Genomic DNA, 13151 nt, shown 5'->3' on the forward strand with positions numbered 1-13151 from the left:
AAGCACAGCCTCATAGAGCTGCTAGTTTGGCTGTAGACTTCTACATAAGTAGCAATTATGAAATGTAAATATGATCAGATGAAAAATATTTATCATATATATTAGATTCTGACAAATGAGGTTTGTGTCAAACTCAGATCACAACAATGATAAGATCTGAACCTTTCAGATGTGTGATAATAATAATCAGACAGAAAATGTCATATTAAAACCAAAAATAGTATATTTAATGTATTTACAATAAACATACAATCATGTAATCTTTTCCAAGAAATATACAGAACATAAAGCTTTTTTAAATATAAAGTTATGTAATTTAAATAAAAATAAAAATAAATAACCAAAGAAGCAGTAGAGCATATCTAAAAGTCTTTTTTGATGCTTTGAAAATATAAGTGATATTTTCTTATTTCATTGCCCTTCTCCATGTCAAAGGTCCTGTCACTGCAAAGAACCATGAAATTCATGTATTGACTTCCACCGACAACATAAGCAAACAAAACACTCTAAAACCGTCACTAACATGGTTAGCACATGGTTTCACTTGAATTAAAGGCAACATGCTGCCTAAATGCTCCAACCAACTGATTATCTGTCTGCATATGAAGAGTTTCCTTCCAAAATAAGATCTTTCCTCTACAAAAAGTGACTTTCCTTGAGAAATGATAATAGCAACATAAGGATCAGATTATGGACGTATTTACAGGATGACTGTCCATTGTTAAGAGACCTCAGATAAGAACATTTTTGCCCACTCATTACGTATTTTGGTAGCAAACTCTTCATATGTCAATACCTCCGTCTCCACAGATCTGCTATAAAAGTCCACCTGCTGTTACCAAAAGGCAAGGTCATAAAAAGAGAATCATGGGAAAAAAAGAGGATGTAAAAAAACCCAAAACTTTTATGCTCCAAAGTTGTTTTCTCATCACAAGGCAAAACATCTCAAGCACATTTAGGTGCCAAAAAAAACAGTCCTGTCGCCGCAGGTGAATACAAGGTCAAGCGAGCGCCGTCACACTTTGCCAGCGCGTTGGACAGACCTACAATATGTTGGCTTCTTCTTGGAAAGTGTTGAATGTTACAGTGCACAGGTTGATATGGCACAACATGGGCTCCCGTCAGAGTAGAGCTTCATATCCAGGCACAGGTGCAGGACTGCTATCAGTAAAGTTTGGCTGATGCTCTACACTCGACCATATTTACTGCACCATGTCAACATTGGCGCCACTTGTTTCAAGCAAAAAGTATTATTTCGTATTTGGACCAAAGCAACAAACAGTAGCTTTGCCACTGATGGAAAGACAAAATTAGACTATAACTTCACTAGTAGAAAAGTCCTACATATTAACAGTTATTACATCCTAAATAATACTGCTCTCTAGACCAAATGTACAATATTTTATAGGCAAAATGTTTTTCGGGACACTTTTGTATGATATGGTGAAAGTAAGTGGAGGGATATCACAGAAAGGCTACATATAGCTGGACGATCTGCTCCGAGCTCCAGCGTGTTGAGACAGCGTTCTCAGCGGGACGTTACGGAACACTTCTATGGTGTCACTTTGGCACTTGTATGGCACTATTATGTACAGAGGAGTCAGCACTATGACACACTGGACGTCACAGATATCAAAGACAGCGTCACCTGTTGGGGAGGGGGTTGCTAAGGTGGAGACGGCGAACCAGCAGGTGATGTTGGTCATAGCCCTCCTCCATGTTAGAAAAATGGAAGCCTCCTTTTTATTTATTTTGTTTAGTTTTTTTTTACATTTCAGCGTTATGTCCGGCTGTCCTGAATGATCCTGCTCGGAGTCAATCATCCCATCAGGGACGATCAAACTGTTTCAGGCACAACCTGTCTCAGTGTCCAGAGAGTCCCCAGTTTAAAGATTCAAGTCTTAATGCAGAGCTAAACATCTGTATTCTCACTGTCACATCAAACCGAGCAGATGTTAGTCTGGTCCGGTTTGAACATAGGTCCATTAAGAGTTGATCTCAAGTATTCTCTAACAACTGTCTGTTCTCCCTATTTGATAAATACTGTATGTCTCCGTGTTTCTTATGATACTAAAGCTGCATCAATGTACCGTAGAGTTTATACTGTTGGTTCAGTGAGGTGCCAAACTAAAATACATCATATGAATAAATCATCTCCACCATTAGCAAACAAAAGGCTCATTAAGCATGGGTGGCAGCATAAAACTAAATAGTAGTTGACTTCAACTATAAAGGAACTATTTAACATTTTGGGAAAAACACTTCTCAGCTTTCCTGCCAGGTGACGAGGATGTTGACCTCATGTCTGTACAGTAAATGTGAAATTACAACCAGCAGCTGGTTCTGCTAAATGTAGGACGTAGATGGAAAAATAGAGGGGGGGAAACCATTAACCTGGCTCCATCGATAAAATCCAGCCATGAGGGCGTCTATGAACATGTTGTATCTCATTACCCGTACAAAAAACAGGTGTAAAAGCTTTTTATGGGAGGGTGGATCATGTGCATGCCTACTTCTTGGGGTAGTGCTGCGTCGCTTGGCAAGAAAGTGAATATGTATTTCCCAAAATGATTAAAATACTTTCAAACCTCCAGTCTCTATCCCCAAAAGGGATTAAACATGTTTGGAAAATGAAATCTATTGCAGTGGTGAGTAGCTGGAAAAACATCCATATTTTTTGATGCAAAACATATTAGATACTTACAAAGTAAGCCTGAAGAAAACAACATACTCTACATAAACTGGATATGTCAGAAATCAGAATCCCATAGAAAACAATGTGTATTTAAAAATCAGTCACTGCAGTGTGAGCGATTATGAATCAGCTGAGTATTTTTTTCATGTTGACATCACAATGCAGTATGCATTATAAAGCTTTCCCGTGGTCAAAAATAGAATTTGCAGGCCATTAGAGTTAAATGTGTATTTAACCATTTCCATGTCCACCAAACTGCAGTGTGTGCAACTTAGTGACATACTGAGTATTTTTTTCTTTTTTATCATTACATGCATTACCAGCATGCTTCTAAAAGAACTAACTCAGGCTGCGTCATGCTATGCTGTGTCTGCTGACAGCTAGCCCACCACCATCATCATGTCTCGCTACGTTGACTTGGCGTTCCACTTAAATGTCTTCGCACTCTCTGTCAGCCTCCACCTGTGTCAGCTAGAGAATGTTCCCTGCTTGTTATTTGTCGTGTTGCTATGTATTCCATGCATTTCTGCTGAGGGCAGTGGAATTACACCACCAAGTCAAACTGTGTTTCTCTCTCCATCTGCCAATGACATGAGTGACAGATGGATAATATTATGCATTAGAAACAGGTTCAGTTATGCTTATATACCTAAGTCATTTATCCCCATCAGATTTAGGTACGGTCGTCATTTAAACAATTGGACTGGATTTTTTTAAATAAATGACCTTTTGAAAATTGTACCTAATTTCTATAAAGGACACAGGGAAAACAAAGATTCATGTGAAGTAGAAAAAAAACAGTTGTGTGGTTCTGAAACATCAGAATCTTGTCCAGCCTTCATCGCAAAACTCCTCAATATGACACAGTAAAGGGATATGTATTACATACTGGCTCAAGGCTCCTCTTTCTTCAACAAATGTCCCAGAATGCCCTCGAGAACTAGAACAGGACAATTCCACTGGAAGCAAATAAGAAAGACAGTCATTTTGTAACACATGAACAACACGATCAGTGTTATGTTTTAGCTTTTAAAAAGAAAATAAACCTACCCCACTTAGGTGTAAAGTAAATGACCACACTGGTAAAATAAATATTGTCATAGATTTAACTCCCGTGCTACTTTGTAAAATACTGAACAATGAAGTTAGAAGTGACATGAGATATTTCATTTATTTTGCACTCATGATTTGGGGATTAAAGATAAGTGCAATTATTTTAAGATGCTTTGGAAATTGATTGATTTGGTTTTGGTGTAGAGTAGTAGATATTTTTTCTTTTCTCTGTCCCTTATTTCCCAAATCTTTAATGATGTGGCCAGAAGAGAGAGTTATGACCTCTCCCTGTGTTAAAGTTAACTGTGTGACTAATGATTTGGTGGGGTTGTCGAGCCAATTACAAGAGTGAAACTCCCTGAATGGAATGATCCCACTTGCACTACAGCTGTATGTTCTTGAAAAGTGCTCAAAACATAAGCTAAAAATGCTTCATCTGACAGCGAACAATCACATTCTTATTCTTTCTATCTGACTTGACGACCTGAGAAATATTTCCTTCTAAAGGAAAATAAACTGTCAAAGAAAAGCTGACGAACAAACAGATTTCTGCTTCTTACACAGCTCTGAGTCTGAAGTTCATCTAAACTGAAGATTTTACTAAATCTAAATCTGTAAAGAAAACAATTCTGTTGGTGTCCTGGTAAAAGGATGCAAAACACTTTACTGCAACATCCCTGTTTAAAATTTGTTGAAGTGTCATTTCTCCTTTCTCTCCCAGTGTTTGCTGTCAATCCCTACTTGGGTGTTAAATAGGTGAAAAAAGCTAAACAAAAATTTAAACATGTATCAGAAAACTAAATAAGAAATTGAGTATAATTGGATATTTTGGGATATTTTTTCCATTGTGTTTTGATGTTTTGGGTGAGAAGAAGATAAGACCCAAACTGAGGACATTCTTCTAAATCAATATAACACCAGAGAAACATTGCACATCAGGTCACTTGCACACTAACACCTCCAGCCTGCAGTCCCCGTGCAGAGCGCCACTATAAAACTGACTCCATGTTGTTACATGTCTCATGGTCCTCCAGGTTGTATATGAACTTTGTCCTGTTGGCCGGGTTCTGCGTTATCTCTTTGCCCAAATTGTCCAGAGTCACGTTGGAAGCGAAGAGTTCGGTGGGGGTGAGGTACCCCTCGCTGTTCTTGATGTACTTCCTGTAGTTCTTCCTTAAACACTGCCATGTGGTGGCGTACAGGATGAAGGCAGATGACTTGAGGACGATGGCGATGCTGACATACAGGTGCCTGTAGGCCACGTTGTCGTACAGCATGCAGGCTCCCTTCTCGCCGCACACCGAGCTCCAGAACAGACAGGTGGAGTCGATGCCCATGCCGAAGATCAGAGGGGGAGGAATGAAGCCTGGGGTTGTGGACAGACAGCAGGTCAATGGGTCAAACAGAGAACCTGTTAGAATTGAGGTTTCCTTTATATTCACACAGACAGAGCGATGAAGTCCATTTTAACCAAGATGAAAAATTGCAAGTTTACAAAACAGAGTAAAACTACAGAAAGGACAAATACAACGGTGTGAGAGTCATTACAGAAATGAAATGATTGTTTCTCTGTGGATATAAGTGTACAATAAGACTGGAGCATTAGAAGTGAATGTTGAGTTTCATACCTATAAGTCTCAGCAGCAGGAACAAAACCCCAAGGGCATAAGACTTCAGCTCTGGACTTACAGTTCTGAAACAGAGAAACATCTGGGATGAGCAAGTGTTCGATGTGAATGCTGCATCTCAGCAAGCATTCATCTGCAGTTCAACAGATGATCATCTGCAGTTAAAGAATAATTCCAGTTTACTGCAAACTTTGACTGCTTTTGTACTTTTGGACATTATTTCTCTTGGTAGTAATAGTTGCGGAATTCTGTGAACACAGGAAAGTCTGAAATCAGACAGGTTGCAAAAAAGCCACCAGTTTAACCAGATTATCTTGAGTTTGTTACTGTAATAATAATAATAATAATAATAATAATGCACTAAGGAAATTAATTCTACACACTACTGGGAGACAGTCAACTACAAACTAATCTTGATGGTATATGATCAGAATTGTTATTGCTTTTAAATCCCTTCTTAAAACATAATTTTTCGAAGAAAGACTTTCATTTTGGGTGAATTTCAATTTATTATGATTACTATAATGATGATTATTATTATTTACTCATTCAGTAGACAAATAGATGCCATTATATAGGTTATCCACACACATCTACTTAACTGTCTACTCTGTACCTTACAGTGTCCTTTTTTACCTTTGAGATTAAGACATAATGTTATGTTAATATTTCTCTTTACCAGCTTGACAAATCTTGACAAATCTCCTCTACACTTGAGATGACAAAACTGAATGTGACTCCATAATTTTTCCCAGATCGCAAACATAAATGCCAACAGCTCCCTCTTTTGGAGATTGTGTATAACCGCAGGTCTCATACCTGATAAGGATGATGACAGAGGGTGTCTGGGCCATGGCTCCGATCATGCTGCACACACAGATAACACACAGGAAGGTGAGGAAGGCCTGCTGACAGCCTGGACTGGGACACTTCCCTGGTAGCGCCACAGCCTCCTCACTGTTGCTGGATATACACGCGCAGCTGGTCAGGTTCTGATACAAAGACAAGAGGAAGAGCTGAGTTACTCCACTGTCTGAATGAATGAAGACTGCTGCACTGTATGAATGTGTCCGGTGGTTATTCATTTCATAAATCAGCTGGTTGCAGTGTTTTCATCTCCACTCACTGGTTTGGTGCAGCCAGCGAAGCAGGCTGAGAGGTAGGTGACTCCATTGGAACCACAGACAGGACTCACTGACGCTGTGTAGCAGTTACAGTTATTGATGCACGGCGATTCAGGTCGCTGCCAGGATCGCAATGTCCTGTGGAGGAGGTCAAAGGTCATATTAGGGAGGATAAACATTTGTATATGTACAATGTTCACGTCAAATGAAAATGATCATGTTGATCAGTTCATTTAAGATTAAACACACCCCTCTATCGGCTGAATAATACACTAAAAGCACAAAGTAAACAATTATGCAAAAGCAAGTATTTCTGACGGCTGGATATGTATTTGAATAAAAGTTGAAAATGTATGTCATCATATTACAGACACAAAGTACAAGGAGAACACACCTAGTTTTACTGTGGACTTATTAATGTATAATAATGTTTATCATCTTATTTCTAATAGAAGAATGATGAGATAAGCTACATGGTGACAGGAATTACAGATTTCTCTTAAGAAGAAGTCTCTAAAAAATGATTTATGAAAATGCAGGGACTATTTTATTATTTGGGGAAATGCACTTATGACTTCTGGACAGATCCAGGCTAGCTGTTTCACCCTGTTTTCATTCTACATGCTAAGATAAGGTAACTGTCTGCTGGCTTTAGGTTCATATTCACCACAAAGACATGAGAGTGGTATTGATCTTTTCATCTAATTCTTGGCAAGAAAGTGAGTAAGACTATTTCCCAAAATGTCCAACTATATCTGTAGGTACTGTTATAATACAGCAGGGAATCGTGTAGATGGAAATTGTGGACATACAAAAGTAATGATAATAAACAGTAAAATTGCATGTTTGTAGTGAAAGTCATGTTTAACTGGAATAGTTTCTTGTGGAAAAACAACAGCAAGGCCCAAGTAGAACTGGAAATCCTTGAAAAGACTCCTTGGTCACATTGGCCTTTTATCACTCTTACTCGTTGCCATAGGCCACAGTGACCCCTGCGACAGGCCCGGTGTCACACCCCAGGAAGAGAAAGGAGACGTAGCAGGCAGTGGACACCAGGTTGACCAGCATGGCCATGCGGACGGCGCCCAGTGCAGACAGGTTCAGCTTCTTCACCAGCAGCCCCCCGAGGAAGATACCCAGACAGGCACACGGGATGGCCGTCATACCTGCGGAGAGAAAGACAGGGATGTCCACTGTTCCCTCAAAAATCCTACTGGTATTTTCCTTAGTAGTGTTTGTAAGCAAGATTACACAAAGAAAACTGAACGGATTTCAACAAAACTTGGTGGAAGGATGTGGTACGGCCGTATGGGTCAGGGAAGAGCCCATGAAAATTTGGTGTGGATCGAATCAGGAGACAGATCCAGGATTTTTTTTTAACTTTATTAAACGTTGCGAAATGGGGCACTTTTCTAAATTGTAGGTTTTTCCAGGGAATAATGTTAAAAGTTGATGAAAAAAGACAAACACGTTTTGGGAACTGATACATGAGTGTGTGAAATTTGGTGAAGCTGGACTGAAGTTAAGGGGACTGTTGGGCCTTGGCAGGGGTATGCGCTCTACTGAGTGCCATTTTACTTCTCTTTTTTTTACCTGTATAACCTTAACCTACTTCTTGTTTAATGGTAAACAATTGGCCTGCCTACCTAGCAGCTGATTGGCTGAGGAGGTGGTAAGGTTGAACTGCTGCTCCAGGTATTTGCCAAGGAAGGCAGCAAAGCCGGCAACCACGGCAATCTCCATGCAGGCTGCCAGTGTGATGCAGCTGAACACCGGATTAGAGAGTAAGTGCCTGGTGACCCGAGGGATTACTGAATCAATAAAGAAGGAGAAAACAGAAAATGGGACAAGAGATAAGGAAATTTTGTTATTTTTCATCTTTTTTCAACATTTCTTTCTCACCATCCGCTCCCTCTGTTCCCCCCTCCTTACTTCTCAGATGCTCACAGACCGTGAGGCCACTGTTTATTTCAAAGCCCCGCATGGTCCCGTTGGGTTTGGAGCCCTGGTATTCCATGGTCAGGGAAGAAGGCAGCATGGCCTGCTCACTCTCCCCTCCACCGTCCATGTCCTGCTCGTCCAGTGCCTGGGGGAAGCCGAACATGAAGAGGGCCGACAGGAATAGTAAGGCACCACAGAGGAGGAAGCCGCCCCACCACGCTCCGATCCAGCGAGGGTCATCTGGGGTGATGTCCAGCTTACCTGAACAAGAGGCAGGGGAGTTTATCTCAATAAATGGATGCTGATTAATGCAGTATGATGACATTTAACAGATCAATGGGAAGAAATCAGGATTGATTAGGAGTAAATTCTGACTATTATGTCCATTTTTAATGCTTTTATTTGAGTACTATGTTGCAGTATTCTTAATTTCCCTACAGTCAATTAAAAATACAATTATTGCACAGTGAACAATATCATTAAATGCAGACAAATAGTAAAGGCCAACTTACTGGTGTCAATGAAGACAGCATCAACATAGACTTTGGTACAGACGGAACCTAAGATGAAGCCACAAGCCGGGCCGAAAACTAAAGTTGAAAATAAAATACCTGCAAAACATAGAAGGACAGAAGAATATAGAATGTCAGTTGGTTAAAATGAAAAGAGCAACAACAACACAAATTCCATGTTAGTATTAATATATATAAAATCTGCCTTTACTTAAATTTTAAGTTTTCTTAGTTTAGCTATAAGTGCACTTCACCGGATCATCCAGCAGAGGGAAGCATTGTATAAAGACTGGAAAGAGTTTATTACTTGACCCTTTAATTAAGTATGCCGTAACATGAGGCCTCCTACCCATGGAACAATTCTGTTGTTAAATCCACAGTATGATTGAGAATCAAATGGGTTCTTTTCAAGGAAAGATTAGATATTGAATCCAAGCCAAGGACGTTAAATTTCACCAGATGTCTCCCACTGACAGATTTAGTCACTGTCACTATAATATGCAGCTCATAGGTTGCACAGGTTAATTGATTTAAGACTATGTTATCCAGCAGGATCATAAATAATCTAGCAGGAAATGGGTTCTCAGTGTGAGAGCAGTGGGGAACCAGCAGTAGTTCACTTCTCTCCTATGAAAAGATACTCTTCTTTGGCCCAGAGGCTGAGAGGTTTGAAGTAAGCAGCAGATTGAGCAGGGCTGTGTGTAAGAGGCAGTGGAACTCAGTTGTACAGGCTGGTGTTCAGTGGAACAATGGCAGTGGTTAATAACAAGAGCCTGGCACAGAAAGGGCTGCTCCCTCCTCACTGAGATGACCCGTCAGTTTCTCTGAATAGGATGTAGTGATTGGTGCTGTGGTTATCACCAGTGAAAAATCTCAGGGCACAATTGCTCATTCAGTTCTCAGCGTGGTATCTTTCATTTCTACAGACGCAGAAAGAATATGTAGATTTGATTTCTGGTCGCTATTTCAAAATCTGGTAAAGCAATGTAACACAGTTTTAGCCATACACATGTTTTGGGGGTCATTGTATTCCCTTTTAGGAGCGACATTGGAAAGAGACAGAGTAAAAAGAGACAGAGTATCAGCGTCTTAGCCCAATCTATGATTCTTTCAACATATTTTAAGTTTAATTGTACAATTAGTAACTCTAATCACTATGTTCACAGATCCCAACCCTAACACTGGACGCACATGTCCACCTTTATTCATATGCCTAAATATGGACTGGCAGATAAAAGATAAAACCAGATACTCATTGTCCGGTTTTCATAATAATGTTTTTTAACAAGACAAAGCTTTGCTCACAGCTATAAAAGTCTGTACATGTACTGTTTACAGTCACTGATATCTCTGACTCAGAATAATACGCTAAAGGCCGATATAAACGTGTTTTTCCCCAGCTAAAGGCTAGTATGCTAATATATGTTTACCATTTTCACAAGCGCAGTTTAGAAATTTAGCCAGCTAATGTTGGCTATTAAGCACTAAACACAAAGCCCTTAGAAATAACATTAGTTGTGCACGTTTGTGGTGTACAATATGCACATTATGTTCATATCAGCATAGTCTCTGATACCAGTGTAGCAGGAGTAAGGTAAGAGATGAGCTCAGAGGTTACAGCAGTGCAGATGCTCAAACACTAACCAATGAACAGCCTCGTGTCACCTCCTCTGCCTGCCACTAGTAGTCAAATCACAGACAAACACAGGACGAGACAACTAATCCATAATGTATGTGATGCAGGCAGGCTGGCACGCACATACACACAGCAGTGAACCAGCAGAAAATGTTGGCTGCCAGCCAGTCTGATACTCAGTGCCCTGAAGTTGCACGTTCCCTCACTTCACTGTGGGCACTACCAGCTCTGCTGAGTCCTCTATAGAGTGGAATAACGTAAGAGCCTGGAGTGGTCCTCAAAGTGATACTGCCGACGTTAATGGTAGTAATAAGCATGATGGAGGAAAATCACACTTAAGCTTTTTTATGCTGTAAGATTATCCTTCAGCAACAGCTGTTCGACACCCACCAGGAAAAAGATTCAGGACTGTCTAATGCAGGGGTCGGCAACCTAAGGCACGCGTGCCAATGATGGCACGTGGCGCCATAATCATTGGCACACTTGTTAAAGAAATGTTCAAAGGTTTTGCCGTCACGCAGCCTGTATTATTTAGCTTGATTAATGTTAACACCTCCCAGCCACTAGGTGCCAGTAATGCGCCATAGGCTCGATGCCAATCGCCATTAAATAATAATAAGAGGAAGCCTCCCAGCCGGCGCTGTTCGCATTTCCCCACATGAATCTCAGTGAAGTGCAGCCGTTCATGTGTATTGGTGATGGCATGCCCGCTAGCTAAAAGAACGAAGACACGGGCATTTCCGCCCTCATGGGCAGAAGACTGTGGCTTTGTTTTTCATAAGGACCATGCTGTGTGCACGTTATGTTTTGAAAATGTTGTGTGCCGAACGTCCAGTGTTAAGCGCCACTTTGAAACATGGCACGAAAGAAGTTTCAAAGATCAGGCAGACAAGGGAGAATCAATCAAACGTGCAGTGTCCAGGTATGGGAAGCCAACTCTCTCAAAGTCTTTGAAGCAAGCTTTTGCAATTCTAAATATGAGTGTGGTTGGTGGGGTTAATGACAAACTTATTATTGCAATCATAATGAGATAAACATGTTTCTTTAAAGTGTTGTTCTATATATAGCCAATATGGATGGAATAAAATGACATGTCTGTTGGAAATATTAATGTGGTTCAATAATAAGACTTAATATAAAAAAATGTTGATACGGCACACTAATTCACAAGAAAATTTTACATTGGCACTTATTGTCAAAAAGGTTGCCGACCCCTGGTCTAATGTTTGGACTCAGCAGTTCAACTCAGCAGTTGGTATTTGAGGTCACTTCCTCAGAGATTACATCAGGGTAGTGAAAATTCACCTTAAAGTTAATGTGACTTTAGCCTTATAATACAACTTGTTATTATTATTTAGTAAAACCTCTGCTGATGCATGCTGTTTCTAAAAGAAATTTAATAAAACTAAAAATAGTGGGTTTAAATATAAATATAGAATAGTATATTTAGACTGTGACCTTCAGGAACTGTCTTATAAATTCAAAAATGTACAAAATATTTGATGTTCTAATTTCATGTGATTATACAGTAGGCAGTTTGTGTACTAGGTGTGGCCTAAACAAAGTTGTCTACATAATAATATATTATTATAATATATAATAACTATTTGAAATCGATTAACTTTCAACTAATGTTGCAGTTTAACCAATATTTTACAGTCAAGGCTCTAGAACTCGTAAAACATATATTAAAAAAAGGCTTTTAATAACCGTAGTAAAATTGGTATTACCTACACATATTATCTGTTTATTATTCTATTATTTTATTCCCTGATCTTATTTGCTTTAGCCCTGAAATGTTTTAATACTGTTTCTACCATGTAAACCACTTTGTAAATGTGTTTTGAAAAGTGCTGTATAAAGTTTATTATAATTATATCATAATGAATATTATATTACTTTTAAGACATTTAACAAAATGTAAAATAACATTTTCAAAGGTTTAAGTTCTTAAACTGACAAATCTATCTAAATTTCAATTACTTGAAATAAATGCTGCTGCATCGTAATTTGACATATTTTGCAAACAACAGCACCCACTGCAACGATTTTCAAATCATGATGTGCATGAATTTTTAATGCACTGATTATAAATCAGCACCGCTGAGATAAAAACATTTTCACAGGATTGGTTTATTAACTTTTGATTGCTCATTAGAGACTGAGTGTAAATCTCTGTGGACGTATTGACTTTGCAGTGATTGCAGTTCTGCCTCAGTGTAACCAAGGATAGAAGCTGTAGATGCACTCTGTGTTTTCAGTTAGAGCCACAGAATCAGGTGCAGCAAGACGGTCATGACTGTTAAAGATTATTTAGTTGTGATGGGACAATTTGTTGCACTTAACACTTCAGCAACACACACGGTAGAATATCGCATGTGCAGGAAGACAGGGACAGAACACTTGAAAACTAGAAGACTTGTCTCTCTGCAACAAAAGCTAATTTCAGCCAAAACAACACAAGTAAAAATCCACTACAAGAAGCACTTGTTTCTATTCCTGTGACAAACAGCTATATGTGACTTTGTGTGACAGAAATGTATAATTCACAGGATCATTTCT

General features: G+C 39.3%; 1 protein-coding gene across 1 annotated transcript in view; it reads right to left on the minus strand.

The window, feature by feature from the left end:
- Positions 1-200: 200 nt before the first annotated feature.
- Positions 201-13151, minus strand: part of LOC118112214 (solute carrier organic anion transporter family member 3A1) — a 29222-nt gene continuing 16271 nt past the window's right edge. The window contains exons 3-10 of the mRNA XM_035161765.2: positions 8954-9052; positions 8433-8702; positions 8147-8311; positions 7468-7666; positions 6503-6638; positions 6196-6368; positions 5377-5441; positions 201-5114 (exon numbers count right to left, since the gene is read on the minus strand). Coding sequence (XP_035017656.1) covers positions 4738-5114; positions 5377-5441; positions 6196-6368; positions 6503-6638; positions 7468-7666; positions 8147-8311; positions 8433-8702; positions 8954-9052 — 1484 coding nt within the window. The 3' untranslated portion in view covers positions 201-4737. The remainder of the gene's footprint in view (positions 5115-5376; positions 5442-6195; positions 6369-6502; positions 6639-7467; positions 7667-8146; positions 8312-8432; positions 8703-8953; positions 9053-13151) is intronic.

Source organism: Hippoglossus stenolepis, chromosome 1 (assembly GCF_022539355.2).
Source record: "Hippoglossus stenolepis isolate QCI-W04-F060 chromosome 1, HSTE1.2, whole genome shotgun sequence".
Classification (NCBI taxonomy): Eukaryota; Metazoa; Chordata; class Actinopteri; order Pleuronectiformes; family Pleuronectidae; genus Hippoglossus; species Hippoglossus stenolepis.